This window comes from Ammospiza caudacuta, chromosome 2 (assembly GCF_027887145.1).
Source record: "Ammospiza caudacuta isolate bAmmCau1 chromosome 2, bAmmCau1.pri, whole genome shotgun sequence".
Classification (NCBI taxonomy): Eukaryota; Metazoa; Chordata; class Aves; order Passeriformes; family Passerellidae; genus Ammospiza; species Ammospiza caudacuta.
In genome coordinates, this window is record NC_080594.1 from 56916636 (window position 1) to 56932228 (window position 15593).

Here is a 15593-nt window from a genome sequence, read left to right on the forward strand (position 1 = left end):
TATGCAAGAACCATGTTCCAGCTGAGTGGGATTTTCACGTGCAGATGTTGCTGAGGCAAACATTGGTGGAGACCTAGAGGCAGCGTGAGTGCTCCAGATGTCTTGGCTCTGAGATATTTTGGTGGCCACTGAGCGAGGGTTGGAGATTGAGTCCTGTTCCTGCAAAGCTGCAGTGACAGAGCACACATGTGAGCTTCACTGGCACTGCAGTTTCACTCTCCCTTCTGCCCTGGGACCAGCAGAACTCAATGCTGTGAGGCCTGATGCTCCTTAATCTTATGGCCCTGCAGACAGCTGCAGGCACTGACTGTGCACCCACACCACAACTCCAACATTGACATCACAGCCTCAGCCCTGTCTCTGATCCCACCTAGGATCAGGAGATGCTCACAGGCCAACGAGATTTTTGGCAACCTTTTAGACAAGAGCATAAATGGTTGCACAGCAGGTTGAGCGCTGTCTGGATGGGTCCACCTGAGAAAGAGTTGCTGCTGCTGGTGAAAGCCCCAGGGGATGATGTGGAGCCTCCCTGTGCTCCAGTGCATGGTACCTGCACACCCTGCTGGTGGCTGCAGCTCCTGGCCAAAGGGGCAGAAAAAAGGGCCAAATACCCACTAGGGAGAAGAGGAAACATTTCACTCAATTTCATAGCTGTCAAAACCAGTCTTAAACTGGGGCTAGAAAACAAATGAGAAAAAAAGCACTGCTTACATAATCCTTTGGCAGTGGAATGAATCAGGGTTCTTGTGGGAGAAGAGGAATGCAGTTTTAAAGGAATAAACAGCATTCATGTAGCTGGTAGTAGCTGGATAGTCCTGCTTTCCTGAAGAGCAGCACAGACATTTGCCATGGGTTTATGTGCCCTGTCTTTTGTGCCCATGGTCTCTCCTCTGAAGAAAACTCTGTAAAATGGAGCATTCCTGCTGTTTTCTTTAAAATAATCTGTAATTCCTTGGCCATAATACAAAGGGAGGCACCCATCTGTTTGGTTTTGTGTTTTTTTTCTCTTTTCCACAAATGTCCTTGTTTGTGTTAACTAGCAAATCTAATCATCCAGCTCACAGGAGAGTTACACAACCCTCCCGAGATTTCAGTCTAACAGCAAGTCTTGCTTAACACTCCCACATTTGCTTCTTGCTTCAGATTTGCAGCTTCTTTGGCATTACAGCTGTACTCTTATAAAACAGATTAAACAGCAAAAGGAATGCTGAATGGAAAAGCTGTGTTATTTCCACCTTGCAGGACTTACTGAAATGATCCTGGCTGGGTTAAAACACGAGCTGAAACTCCCACAGGGCACATTAGTCTGAGTGATTCACATAAACACTCAAAGAAGTCAGTCTTGGTTGAGCTTCCTAGTCAAGGTAGGTAATAGTACACCAGCAGCAGAGCCCCTCTCCCCTCTCCTTTAGAGAACATGGTTGATAGAAGCCTTCTGCTGTTTACTCTCACTGGGAAGCAGCAAGATGAGTACTGGGTAACAACAGAAAACTTGGGGCTTGGGTAACTCTTTCACATTAGGAACTGAGATGCCTTTTCTGTGAAACTGCCTAGTGCTGTGAAACATTCTTCCTCTGTGCCCTTGATGTAGGTCATCTGGAGAGGAAAATCTCATCAACCCCTTGAAATGCATCCAGGTTTATGACCACTTTCTTTTGCAGTTGACTTTTAGGGGAGATAATCTTTCCGGAAGGAGGTCTGAAGAAAGGCAAGTTACAGGTACGTGCATTTCATGTGTCTTGGTAAAGGTGTAGATGTAGTTGCTTTCTTTCTCTCTGCTGTGCACTGTCTGGTTTCCAGGAGCTGTCACTCATCCCACCCTTCCTGGTAAATTTTTGCTGTCACCAGTGGGCACTGCATGGGGCATCTACCTGCATGTCATCTTTTCTGGGCAACTTCTGTGGAGCTCTTCTTCCCTCAGCTTGCTTTGAGCCCTGCCTGCCCATCTTGGCAGAGGGCTCCTCTGTTGCAGCAGCTTTGGTGTATTGGAAGCAGCTCTAGGATCAGCTGCTGCAGGGATGCTGATAGAGCCACAGCTGAAACAAAGCACATCACTCAGAGCACAGAGCTGGGGAGCCAGGTTTCTGCAGCACTTCCAGATGTGAAGCAGGGGAGTTGGGTTTAGCCTAGTTTTCAGATTTTCTTTTCTTTCTGATTTTGTTGGGTTTTTTTAAAAGCACGATGCAAGCACACTGAGAACAATTTGTACCGTTCATTCACATTCAGCTGCATGTTCCCAGTGGCAGTCACTTAGCATATTTTCTAGCTAAGACTCTCCAATCAAAACCACATCTGTGTGTTGAAGCAGATTGGCAGTAGACATCTTCTCCCCTGAAATCCAAGGAAAAACTATTTCATGTCCACTTTGTCACATGTGTGACTTGGCCTCCAAGGTAATCCCATCCGCACAGACCACTCCGAGGATGAGGAGGGGAATGTCTACAGTCACTTAACCAGGAGGCAAATTCCTCTTAATTCCACTTTGAGAAGTTTGAACTGAATAAACTCTGTGGGATTTTGAAAAGTCCTCAAGAAAACATGATTGCTGAGCAACTTCCTGTGTGGATACCTGGGAGGAGATACGGAGGTTGCTGGAAAGTCACACAGAGTATTTATTTCTGTGGGGAATTAGGAGCAGACCTGAGCCTTTATCCCTGTCAGCATACTGCACTTGTGCTTTAGCTTCTCCTTAATATGCATCTTACCCTGATTTTGTCCTGCCTGTAGTTTCAAGCAACCTCCTTAATAAATCCTGCAGCATCTCCTGGGGAATTAAACATAAGTGTGAGGGGGGATTAAGTTGTGAGAGGAAGTAAAAAAGCTTCCATTACAGCCTGTCAATGCCTCTTTTCAGGTGATAAGAAATGTGTGTGATGATGCACTGGTTGCTGCTGCTCCTTCTGGTCAGCTTTGGCTCACCTGCACCCAGGTTTTCGGTGTGTATATTTTAGCTGTTTCTGTACTCTCGATGGTTCACCATTCCCAGTCGTGCAGAGATGGACACTCCCCCACAGGAGGGATGGAGAGCTGCAGGAGCAGAGCAAAAAGGAATCTGTCTGCAGCTAAAGGAATGTCGTGCTGATAATACAGGATTTTCATAGCATTAAGGGCTGTACAGCTGTCTGGGAGACTGAACTGACATTACTAAGAATTCAAAACAACAACAAAAACAACAACAAAAAAGTATTTTAAAAAATGTATTTTTATAGCCAAAATATCAGCTCTTTTTCAGTTTTACACAAAGCTAATTCTGGAACCTTGCTGGTTTCACCCATCTGCAGTGCAAGAGCCAAGTTTTCCCTCTCTTATCATCCGGAGCACTTTCATAGTTTGCAAACCTTCCCCTTGAGATCATTAAGTGGGGTCAAGACAAATTATTTTCATCCAAAGTAAATTTTTTGTGCATCTGATCGTATTCTGGCATGTTCTAATCCATGCCAAGGTTGTTTCAGGACCCCCTTTTCTGCTGGACTCAATTCAACAGCTCATGCTGTGCAAGATTTGGACATCTTAGGAAGAGATCACCATGAAATCATGGTGATCTACATAGGCAGTGTGACATGCTAGGGTGAAGAGGAGACAGATACTCTTTTCTCTGTGTCTCTCCTTACCACTGGCTGAATTGTGGGGGGTTTTGTTTTGTTTTCTCCATAGGACAAAGATATCTGCCTCCTAGACAACAATAAATTAAGACAAAGGTTAAAACACCTTCAAGATTTGCTTTACTTATATGAAATGCAGCTGAAGGACATACTGGAGAACACTTACCACAGGACGAAAAGTGAACTGTTCTCAGGCAACAGGAGTGAGCAGCATGAGACGCTTTTACCCACAACCAGTGGAAATTTGATAGTGTATGACCAAGGTACAGTTTGCAGTAGTGTGCCACTATGTTTATTTCTCCCTGCAGTGTCCCATATGTCATATTTTATGTCTGCTAAAAGTTTAAAAATTTTAAAGTGGATTGTGATTTAAAATACAGATACATGGGAAGGAGAAGAGCTGACTGGTTGCCCTGACACTAAAAGATATCCCTTGGGGCTAGAGTCACCTACCCTAGCTGCGGGCAGCTATTACCCAGGTACAAAATGGTCATCTTCAGCTGGGCTTCTTACCTGAAGAGAGGAACAATCACTTCTTGTGTTTGCCATCAGATTTACTTTAGGCATCTGCTCTAGGAATAGATGGGTCCTGTTCTTGAAGAGCCCATATTTCCCGTGTGGCTTAGGGGAGCCCAGAGTGCCTGGCTCAGCTGCAGCTGTTTGGATGAGCCAAGCCTCCCTGTTCCTCAGCTCCCCCATTAATTCTGTGGCATAGAACAGGAACAGGCACTTTGTTCCTTGGTGTTATTTTGAGAACATGGTCATAAATGACATTGTTTCCTGTGGCCAAGACTTTAGCCTTCGGGCATTACATTGGAAGTGTGAAGCACTGAGATCCTGAAAGGCTCTCTCCTGATACAGCCCTGGTAGAGTTGGACACAGGTGTTTAGCCTATTATTTTAGAAATATTGTTCCCTGATCTCATCAGAAGTACAGCTGAGGGTACCTTACCTTCCACATGGAAATTAGCTTCCCTGCAAATGATCTTGCTGACAGATAAAGTTTCAGTCTCAGGTTTTCATGATATAGCCCCAGACTAAGCTGCAGCTGTCCTGCATCTCACCAAAGATTTGGGCATTATTCCCTCAGAGGGCATGGCTGTAAAGGCTCTCAAGCCTTAAAGCTCTTTGTCAGGCTGGCAGTTTGCAAACTGGTGTAGCTACTACATTGCTGCACCATTTCCTTTGACTTCGCAGGGCTTGCAGAGCTCTGCACAGGCTGGCCAAGTGTCCTTGTCCCATAGAGTGACATCTCCTCTTGGTGGCACACAGCCCTTGGCTTTGCCCCCAGCCCATTTAACAGACAGGTACTGTTGTGCCCAGATTGCTCTGCAGTGTATGGCCGGAGGAGCACCACGAGTGGCTACTACCGCATCAGGCCCAGGGCGGACCGAGAGCCCTTCCTGTCATTCTGTGACATGTCCGATGGCGGGGGCTGGACCGTCATCCAGCGGCGCAGCAACGGCAGGGAGAACTTCAACAGGTGCGTGCATTGTTCTTGCAGCAACAGGGCTTGCAGTTGGCCACCAGCTCCTACCCCTGTCCTGCTGCCAGGCAAACCCCCACCCTTGAGAAGCAGGATGTGCAAGACTCTATATTAGTGATGATAGTTTAGGATTAGGACAATCTGGTGGTACCTGTTGGCAGCAGGGGGCCATTTTCAAAATGGATCTGCAACTTGGTGAGAACTTCCATGGGTTCTCTGCATTTGAATGCATATTTTATCATTATTAAAGACTGTCAAAGGCTCCAAATTGGTAGGTGTCTGCTACCAGTGCACAGACTGAGACCTGTTGAACAGATCTGTTCTGATATGAGGAATTTTGTTCAGCATGTTGTAACATTTATTATCATATTCAGATAACTTTTAAAAATGCCAAACCAGATTGTCCTTTTCCTATGCAAAATCCCAGAGAGGTGACTTTCATACTGAAATTTAGATCAGGAGAGATGCTCTGGTAGCACAGTTCACAAGAAATGTCCTCGTGAAGGTTAATTAACTATCACAGCACACACAATTTCAGGGCATATCTAATGCCTTCTAAAGTCTATGCAGTGCATTGCAAAGCTACCTCAAGTGACTCTAAGGCAGCTTACCCAGAGAGTGGCAGCTATCTAGCCAAGGTAGTTCAGGTGAAATAAAAACATCCTGAAGAGGAGCATTGACTAGTATGAAGGTCAGGCAGAATGAATATCCATAATAACAACATGAGAGAAGGAATAAACACAGGTTACTAAAACTCAAAATGATGACACACACTGAAGTATATGAGAATATCAAAGGTGGAGCAGGTGAATTATGACTTGCTGGAGAACAATATCAGGTATTTTGCTGAAGAACAATGTGACAGCTGCTGCTTTCCCTTTCCTTTTAACTGGAAACATCAGTCTGCAAGCACTGCATCTAGCAGTTTGAAGGTTTGATCCCCATGTATGTGTGTGCACAGGTTTAGCAAGGGAAAACGTAAGCTGCGAGTTGTATTTACTGCTAGATGAGTCAGATACTTTTAGAAAACAGTATCTAGATACAAGTGAAGTTTTAATTGTTACCATTCTCAAGTGTCACAAACTGTCTAATCCCCTCTCATGATGAAATTTATATCTAGACATTTTTCTGCACAGGAAATGGGATGATTACAAACTGGGATTTGGGAAATTCCAGGGCAAGAATGATGAATACTGGCTGGGAAATGACCACATCTATGACCTGCTTGCTAGAGGTCTGAGTATTTTTTCTCCATAGATTTCTCTCTAATTTGCATTAAGTATTCATCTAACATGACACAACTTTATGTTTAGGAGAGAACTCATTAAAGATTGACCTGATGGACTGGCATGGGGAAAGACGTTATGCAATCTATGAAAATTTCCAGCTTGCAAATGAGCAGGTAAGAAATGGGAGAGCAGTGATTTGCTTGCCTTGGTCTGTGAGGGTGGGGCAGTGCATACACAGCATCACACCAGTATCAGGGTTGTATCTACAGCTCTGCAAAACTGACCTGCTCTGGTTTCTTGGGCTTCCTACTTTGTGTGACTGACAAAGAGCCCTGGGATCAGGGACATAAACCTGGGACTTCTTCCTTACAACTGAGAGCCCAGGTCAGTGGGTGACAGGAGCACATGTTTGTGCCCTCTTGCTAACTGTGCTGCTGAACAGAGGGCAGTTCCCTGGCCACAGGGCACAGGGATTCCCACATATATTTGCCTCTGGCCTCATGATTAAGAGTCTTCTGTGAGTGAGAAGACCCTTAGGGTTTGAACTTCTGCAACTAAATGGAACCCTGTTCTCCTGCTTTCTAAGAGACTGTTTCAGACTGTCACACAAAAGGCAAGTGCCAGAGCAAATCCTCTCAACTTTATTTTAAAATAAACGAGAGAATTCTAATCAAAGCTTTGAGGAGCAGTTCTAAGTTCCTATCTTCAAGAGAGGTACTTGTAGCACTATACCCACTGCTACAGACACAGAAAGCCCAGAGTCAGACACATCCTGTATTTTCATGCTGTGCTTTTCTAGCTGTAGACAGTGTCCAGCTCCATACAGGTGCTGTTCTTTGCAGACTTGCCTTCCTGAACACCACATGTAACTAGCTCAAATAACCAAGGACACTGCATGGACCAGTCCTAGTTCCAAATCCATCACCGCTCCAGAAATGTGCACATTACACTCAGTTTGCAATTAGCGGTTTCTTATGAAAAGTTTGAACAGCTGCATTTCAATACCTTACTGCCATTTTTCATAAAGAAATGAGGCCAATAATGACAGAAGAAAGCCCACAACACAAATGTGACCATCCACTTAATATCTAATATCTCTTCAACCTGTTAATTGTGTACAATGGAACTGTTATTCTAAATATTCCTACCAGGACCAGATAATAGAAATCAGATGGCTTCTCATCCTTGGAAGAGCAAAATGCCTAAGCATTTATTCTAGCTGAAGAACTGCTCTGTTTAGGAAGGCAATTACTTGACACTTGGCAGTTTTTGCTAAGTTGTTCTTGATCAGCTAGAAAGAGCTTTCCATCTTGCTGTAAAGTGTATTAAATGGTTGTTGAATGACAATAAACCCAGAGCCTTTTGTAGCAGCAGCAGTAATTACCAATCCCTTCTGGAAGTTTAAATCCTGCATTGATCTACACTAGGATCATTAAAGCATGGAGACAAAAGTCACCCTTGACTTCAACAGTGCTTTTGACAGTGAATGAAATGTCCAGAGCTGAGTTGGCCTCAAAACTGTGAGGAAAGGCAGAAAGAATGGATGTCAAATAAATGTTTCACATATTCTTGCAGGAAAATTATAGGTTATGGTTTGGCACCTATTCTGGTAATGCTGGCGACGCTCTGTCTGGTGGGAGCAATTTTGAAGATCAGTGGTCAGCTTCTCACAGAGGGATGCAGTTCACCACATTTGATAAGGATCACGATCAGTTCCTGGCAGGCAACTGTGCATCAGAGAACAAGGGTGGCTGGTGGTTTAACAGGTATGGAAAACAGCTGATTCCTCTTGGATGGGTAGGTTGTGGGTGGCTGCACAGCTGAGAGGACTTGCCTGCCTTACAGCAGCTGGAGGCTGCTGTGTGCACTTGCCACCTCTCACAGCCAAACCTACAGATTCTCAAAGGAAAAAAATTTACTACTTTTATTAGAGCAAAGCAGGTAAGTTGAATTCACTTTAAGAAAATGGGTCAGAACAAATGCATGGGGGACAATGACGTGGAAGGAAAAGAGCTCAGTTAAAATTCCTGAAAGTGCTTTGTGTTATACTCCAGTGAAGAAAACAACTGTAGCCATGGTAAGGTGAAGTGTGTACAAAGAACATTTCCCTAGAGTGGACCCTCTGTCTAAGAGCAGAGCTACCCCACAACAGTTATAAGGGTGTATTTGCTGTTTGGGCATATGCCACACATCAGTGGATAGGGACTCATGTTTAACAGCCCTGGAATCTGGGATATAACACTCTCAGATTTTCTCTGCTTTAGTACAGGATGAGCCTCTTAGACCAGATTCTCATCACATACCACTTGAAATTGGTGGAGCTAAAAAAATGTACATCAATAGCAGGATTTACCTCGATGAAAAGACATCTGCATTTTTAGGTGTTAATATGGAGCTGCCTACACTTGAGCTAGAGTTTACCAAAAGGCACTATACCCCTTTGTTCAGGCCATGCAGTTCTAATGCCCATAGTTAATACACCTGAAGGAGTCAACAGGCAGAATTATCTGACCAGTGTAGGTGTCTGCTTTAGGATGACCCACATATTCCTGTGTTCCACTAAAAGCATTAACCATTTAGTCCATCCTGTCCTGGCATATCTAGATATCTGTTGTGCGAGAACAGTACTTTGCAATGATGCAGTATCTTCTCATGCTAAACTGAATTCCCTTCTTGTCTTTCCTGCATTGTTCCAAGGTGCCATGCTGTGAACCTCAATGGGCGATACTACAAAAGAGGGAGGTACAGTGGACCCCATGATGACGGCTTGGTTTGGTCGACATGGCACGGGATGTGGTACTCACTGAAATACTCAGCCATGAAAATCAGGCCTCCATTCTTTATCGACAGAGAGAGCGGAGATGGTGACAACAGTCAGGCCAGCTGAAACTGATGCTTTGGACAGAGAAAAGCACAGGCTGAAAAGAGTGGTGTAAGTTGATAGCCAGTGCTCTGCTGCTGCCAATCGCCAAACCTGCACTTGATAGCTGGAGTTGCACCTGCTTCTGCTACCTGAGGCTAACAGCACGAGTTCTTTGAGCACAGTCAGACAACATTTTAATAAAAAACATATGGATCACAGTCATGGAATAACCAGAGATTTCTTTTTCAGCAGTTTTCAAGATTTTGTTGGAGAATGTTTCTTTAAAGTTCTCTGGACTTAGAAGGATCAAGCATGTGCTTTAATCAATCTATACTTTTCAAAGTCTTTCTCATCTTGATTTTAACCATCAGTGTTTCCGTTATGAGAACATCAGGATAGAAAGCACAAGGGGATGGGAATTGGACTTCATCTGATGTGCCTTTGTTAATGCTTTGATCTGCTTCAGGAGAATGTTTTTAAGCAACTTTCCCTATGGTTCTAATTGCTACACTTCAGATGCAGAGTGTTCCTGGAATGTGTGAAACCAACCCAGAGGATGGACATGCTCCAACTGCTAATGTGCATCCAGACTAAGGCTGCTTCAAAGTAGTCTGTCCACCCACAATGTGGACACTGTGAGCTCCATTCCAACAGCTTCCTGCCGCAGATCCACTGCTAGAGTACACCACAAGGCATTAAAGCAGACAAAGACAATCCTGCCAACCAGTTTTAAACCCCAGATTAAAATTATGTAGATTTGACTAAAATTAAGGTGAACAGAGATATTCCTAGGAGCTCCTAAAATGCAGTCATTCTCCTGTACATTGTCCTATAATTTACCAGATGACCTTGCATTAGTGAAGAGGAATCAGAAAGTGATTGAACCACAAGGCACACTGCTTTCATTGTCTCACTGGGTGAAATGAAAGAGCAACACAAATGACTGAAAGAAATGGAATACTGAAAATTTATTTTCTACAGCTGTTAATAACAACAATTAAAAATGAACAGCAAAATCAGCTTGATGCAAATAATTTAAACCTGCTTCCTTTTATTCTGATTTATAATAATTTTTAAACTGGTATTTCTCTTCCATTTACTTGCTTTTATATCCATACATACTGTAATTTGAATACATATCGACAAAGAGTGAAATAAAACCATCTGAGTAGGACTTAATACTTTTTAGCTGGTTTTCAGCAATAGGAATGTGAACAGAAATCTGGATCAAAATCTTGGAAACCTCATAATATGAGAAATGTATTCTTTCAGTGTTGGCTCTGGTGCTTTTTCACTTGTTGTCCTGGGTAGTTGAAAGAGTCTGCAAGGTAAGTTTAATTTTCATGGCTCAAGCTGTCCTGGAGACAATGCAGAGGCATGAGGTGAAGGTTCAGTTTAAAACTTGGTTTGGTTCCTTTGTTTCCTAGACATCCCAGTGACTGCAAGCATGAACATCCCAGCGTAATGGGCAGCACTCCAGGGAGCTGTGCTGCTAGAGCCTGTGCCCTTGGCTAGACTGCCCCCCTGCCCTCTTCTCAAGCATGCTCATGTGGAGTGAAATTTTCACCAACATGTCTGAAATGAGTTTGTCCTTGTGAAGAAAGGGCTGCAAAAAGGCAGCACTTATCCTTTCCCTTCTGATCACTGCTTCTGTATTTTGATACGGTAAAATCTCAGTGCAAGATTGTAACTGCATGTTGGGACATAAGGAATGACTTTGCACACATTATAACTGTGTGGCCTCTGAGGAGCACTGGGGCAGAAAGGATAATTTTTATTGTTTTGAAGACACAGAGAAATGTGAGTGAAATAAATTCATGCCTTCTGGCAGCTGAGGCTCAATCCCATCCTTCAGCAGAGAGCTAAGGAAGTAGGGCAAAGACTGTGGAAACTACAGCATTTAGGGGACAGCATTTGTGGTCTGGCAGTTCATTAAGCATCTGGTAACCCATCTGATAATGGATTATCAAGGTGGAGAGGAAGTCATCAGGGCTAAATCAGACAACCAGCACCCAGTGCAGTTCCTCAGTGAGTAAGCAATGAGTGATGTCAAATCCAGACAATGGAGCCTGTTTCCCTGTGTGTCACTATGGAGGGGCAGGCATTAGAGCTGGACTGCCTTCAGCCAACATCATGGGTGTTTCTCCTGTCTCTGAGAGGGAAAGGGAGGCCAAGGCATGACAAGCTGGGAGGGAAGAGGTTTGCCCTGCTGCCTTTGATGTAAAATGTACGTAAGTTCATCTAAGGCATAACACAGCCCAACACTGGGACAACTTTGCAGAAAGCAGCATCTGATTTAGAGCAACGTTGCCCCTTCTCTGCCCTGCTGTGGCAAAGAAAACCCCCTCTGAGATGCAAGGGTCACAGGGCTTTGTGCAGGAGCCTGCAAGTCCCACAGCACACCTCAGGAAGCATTTCAGAACCACCTTTAATCTTAATAAACAGGGTAGAATGGCACTAGCTGAGTACTTAGTGGATCTGAGGGCTAGCGCCAAGCTCCAATCCCTCCTGCTGAAGCCTAGGGGAATGCTTACTGAATGTTGCTGCACTGCATATCTGGTCTCCCATTTCTCCAGGGTCTCTCTCCCATGCTGAGAGGCTCAACAAAGCTTAAACACATACTGCAGCCCTGCAGCTCCAATGCTGATGGATCCCCGCTTCAGGGAGAAGGTACTACCACAGACCTTACCTTAGTACAGGCAGGGTAAGTAACCTGAGCAGCAATTGTTCCAGAGCCGTGATTTCCAGCTCACTAAAGTCAATTTAAAGCCTCATTACATTTGATTGCCTTTGGATAAGTCTTCAAGCGTGAACACATTTATAGATGCTTTAAACAGCTTTTCAAGCTGACAGTTCATGGGAATGCATCGCTGGTACCAACACCACGCTGGGCCAAGGGCTGAACATGAGCATCTTGGCATGGCTCCCGGGAAAGAGGGAGCTCACATCACCCACCGAGTCAGATCCCTCACTCCAGCAGCAGCTGCAAAGCATTACCCATCAGAAAGGCCATTCAAACAGCCAGATTTGACTCTGGTGGCCAAATGCTGAGGCTTGCTCCTCCTATGTTGTCACAGCAGGTAACACCGTGTGCCTGTCAAGCTACCTGTGCCAGCTTTGGACACTGCAGCGGAGTGCCATCGGAAACTGGCAGCTTACACACAGCAATGTTGCTCTCCCTTTAATATTGCTGCTGGTTTGTGGGGGAGAAGGGCTGGGGGGGAAGAAGTGTGGGATTGGGAAATCTCTCTGCTCAGAAAGCCAGTTTTGAGAAAGATAGCAGGATACATCATGACAATGGAGCACATGCTAATTTTGCTTTCACACCCACAAGGCAGGTTAAAGGGCATGTAGGGTTAGGCTCCTTAGGGGAGAGTTGATTTCAGTCTAATAGTCCACTGCCTAAACCTTTCTTCTCTTACACCAACCTCCATGGGGAGCATCTCCTCTTTTCCTGTTTCTGCCCACTAGCATTCCCCGGTCTTTGCAAAGTCCCCAGAGAGTCGGTTATCCTAACAAATGGCAAGAAAAGTCTTAGTCATCCACAAAGCCTGAGCTCTGCTTCTGCTGTTAATTGGAGTTCCAACCCAACTCTGAATACTTACAGCAAAATCTAATGGCAAATTTGTGATGTCTGGTTTTAAAACACAACAAAAAAGCCCATCATGGTTTTCGTAGTTCACTGTTACTGCTCTCTACAATTCTCTGAAAGGAGGTTGTTGCAAGGCAGGAGTTAGTTAGCCCCTTCTCCCAGGTAAAAAGTGACAGGATCAGAGGAAATGGCCTCAAGTTGTGCCAGACGAGATTTAGATTTGATATGAGGGAAAATTTCTTCACTGAAAGAGTGGTCAGGCATGGGAAGAGGTATCCCAGGGAAGCAGTGGAATCACTGTCCTTGGAGGTGTTCAAAAGGTGTGTGGATGTGGCAGTTAAGGGGTATGGTTTAGTGGTGTTACGTTAATGGTTGGACTTAATTATTTCAGAGGTCTTTCCAATGTAAATGATTCTATAAGATTCCCTGTGAATCACCAGATATTGTCAAGCCATTTTAATTTTTTCTTCCCAGAATGGGTATTAATCAAATAATTTGTTGTTTTCTGGTTTTGTTCATAATTTATTTTGAGCTTGCCATGGTAGTATTATTGTCAATGTACTTACATTAAAAAAATTCAATAAAGGAAAGGATCACTATGGAAAGGATGCATAATTCAACAGTTCTCTCACTGCTTTTGACAGGTAACATGCTGCGGTGACATTTCTGTGAGGACTAAAATCTGATCACCTGTGTTCTTTGCCCTCCCTGTAGCATGCCTTTTGTACTAATTTCCTGCAAATATTTGTACATTGTTTTCTTGATATAAATATTGACAGTAAGAAAATATCAAAGTCTTGAATGATGAAAATGTCTCCTCAATTTTAAATTCACTCAAATATTCAGCATCAAATGTTTGCACTTTCATGCAACCAGCTAAAACACCTCCCACCATATGAGTTATTTGAGCAACACCTACAAATCAACACAGTTCACTGATGACTATCAGAAAAATTATGAAAACTGCTCACAGATTGAGCTTTGTGCTTTCTACATGGGAAATGATTCACTAATCAGGGCAGATGGCTGAGGGTGCTGGACAGTGGATGCTTCAGTATCTCACAGTCTATCAGTACACAGTGGACAAGGTGGGAAATGTCAGCAGCACTCTTCATTTATGATGCACAAAACATGATGCTTTACACAATAAAATCTATTGGCTATTCCTGAGCCACACCTTAACTAACGTGCTCCTTCCCAGGGTACTTTGTGTGTCTTGTACACACATACATACAAAAAATAATTATATGAAAGCACTTTTCAGTAATTAGAAAGGAATATGTTCCCACAAGCCAGACCCGGGGCATTACTCCCTGCTGCTGTGTGTAGAGGTAACATGACTCCTGCTCTTTCTTTCACCAGAAGCCAAGTGATCCTGCAGATCCTCTCCCACGCACGGCACTCCTGCAGGGCCACGATGAGTCACTCAGATCACCAGCTTCTCCATGCTCAGAGTGCTTGTTTCATCTTCTTCATTTGAGCCAAAATACCCAGGGAGGTCGATCATCTGCTGCTCCGCCTCCGTTAAGCCAAAAGTAGAATTGTCATAAAAGGCAAACTCAGGGTCCAGGGGGAAGCTCTGGCACTTGTCCCTTCGATACTGCGCAGGGCTGACGCTTTGGCCTCTCTGGGAATTATCTTTGCCATTTGGGCCGGTTTCTTTCCGCCACACACCTTTGGGGTTAGGTGAAGGGCCCCTCTTACTTCGGCTGGGCTCAGGCTTCTCAGCTGCCCTCTCCTGACCAGCAGGCTGGCGATCCGTGATCAGGTCCAGCTTCCTCACCGGGGGACCTGCCCTGTGGTGGGGCTTTGTGCCATGGCCCTGTGGTTCACACCCCAGCACAGTGCCCTGGGGCTGATCCAGCTTTTCACAAGCTGGATTGGCGTTTCTTGATTTTGGCCGTGTCCTGTCCTCCAGACCATGGTCCCACATCCTGGTCCTGGAGTTGTAGAGAGGAGTCTGTCGGGGTGTGAGAGTGGACATGCTTCTCTCTCTGAAAGGCCTGGCCTTTTTAGTTTCATGGAAACTGGCTGTTCTTCTGAACTGTGAATTTCTGTGACAGCCCCTCTCAGGCAAGTCCACTCTGTTATCCTGGTGCTTGAAATGACCTCTTCTTACCAAGGTTTGGGTAGGGCTCATTGCAGGATTGGCCTGTGAGAATGGAAAATCCAGCCTAGGGTGCGAGCCTTCTCCCAGGAACTTGGGCTGACTGGCTGGCTGGTCCAGGAATGGAGATTTGATCCGAAATTTGTTTGCCGCTGCCTCCTCTTGGTTTTCCCCGCTCAGGGGAAGCATGGTGGTGGCACCAAGAACCGTGTCCGTGAGAGGATTCTGAGAGACATGGTACACCTTAGTGGTCTCTGTCAGGCCTTTCTTCTTCATCTCTTTCAGCTGCTGCTGTGCCAGGCGGTAGCTGAAAATTGGAGGGATAATTTTTTGGGCATTTGGCTGAAAGTTTTCACTTCCAGAGGCATCATCTTCTTGGGCAAATTGGAGGCTTCGCCTGTAGGTTAGGGGAATATTAACAGGAGCATCCCCTCCTTCAGCAAAGCTGTCTCGTTGCTTGTTACCTTGGCAAATGTTCTCCTCATCTGAGTTCTTCCGGAAGCCGGGGGAATGGACGGAGCTTCGTCGGACAGCGGTGCTGCACTTCTGAGCTCTGCAGAGCTTCCTCCAGAGGGTGATAAGAACAGTGGCAAAGATGATGAACAAGCACAGTGAAATACCTGTGATGGTAACTATGTTATTTGCTTTCTGGTCCTCTCCTGGCTGAACAGAAGGTGGGGTGGGAGGCTGGACAGCTGTAAGAAAGAGCACACAC

General features: G+C 44.9%; 2 protein-coding genes across 6 annotated transcripts in view; one reads left to right on the forward strand and one right to left on the reverse strand.

Moving 5' to 3' along the window:
* The first annotated feature begins 1149 nt into the window (after positions 1 to 1149).
* On the forward strand, positions 1150 to 10353 carry LOC131570732 (fibrinogen-like protein 1). 4 transcript variants are annotated; one of them, XM_058823116.1, is made up of 9 exons: positions 1150 to 1364; positions 1662 to 1719; positions 2855 to 2936; positions 3655 to 3865; positions 4925 to 5084; positions 6224 to 6321; positions 6401 to 6489; positions 7892 to 8082; positions 9014 to 10353. In XM_058823116.1, the coding sequence occupies exons 3-9, from the start codon at positions 2865 to 2867 to the stop codon at positions 9201 to 9203; spliced, it is 1011 nt and encodes a 336-aa protein (XP_058679099.1). In that variant the 5' UTR covers positions 1150 to 1364; positions 1662 to 1719; positions 2855 to 2864; the 3' UTR covers positions 9204 to 10353. The 4 variants fall into 4 exon arrangements, with proteins under 4 accessions (XP_058679099.1, XP_058679124.1, XP_058679106.1 ...); XM_058823141.1 differs by lacking the exon at positions 1150 to 1364 and adding an exon at positions 1409 to 1470; XM_058823123.1 differs by lacking the exon at positions 1150 to 1364 and adding an exon at positions 1420 to 1477.
* THSD1 (thrombospondin type 1 domain containing 1) overlaps positions 10120 to 15593 on the reverse strand; it is a 30076-nt gene continuing 24602 nt past the window's right edge. For both annotated transcript variants that reach the window (XM_058823099.1, XM_058823106.1), the window contains one exon: positions 10120 to 15573. In XM_058823099.1, coding sequence (XP_058679082.1) covers positions 14198 to 15573 — 1376 coding nt within the window. In that variant the 3' untranslated portion in view covers positions 10120 to 14197. The remainder of the gene's footprint in view (positions 15574 to 15593) is intronic.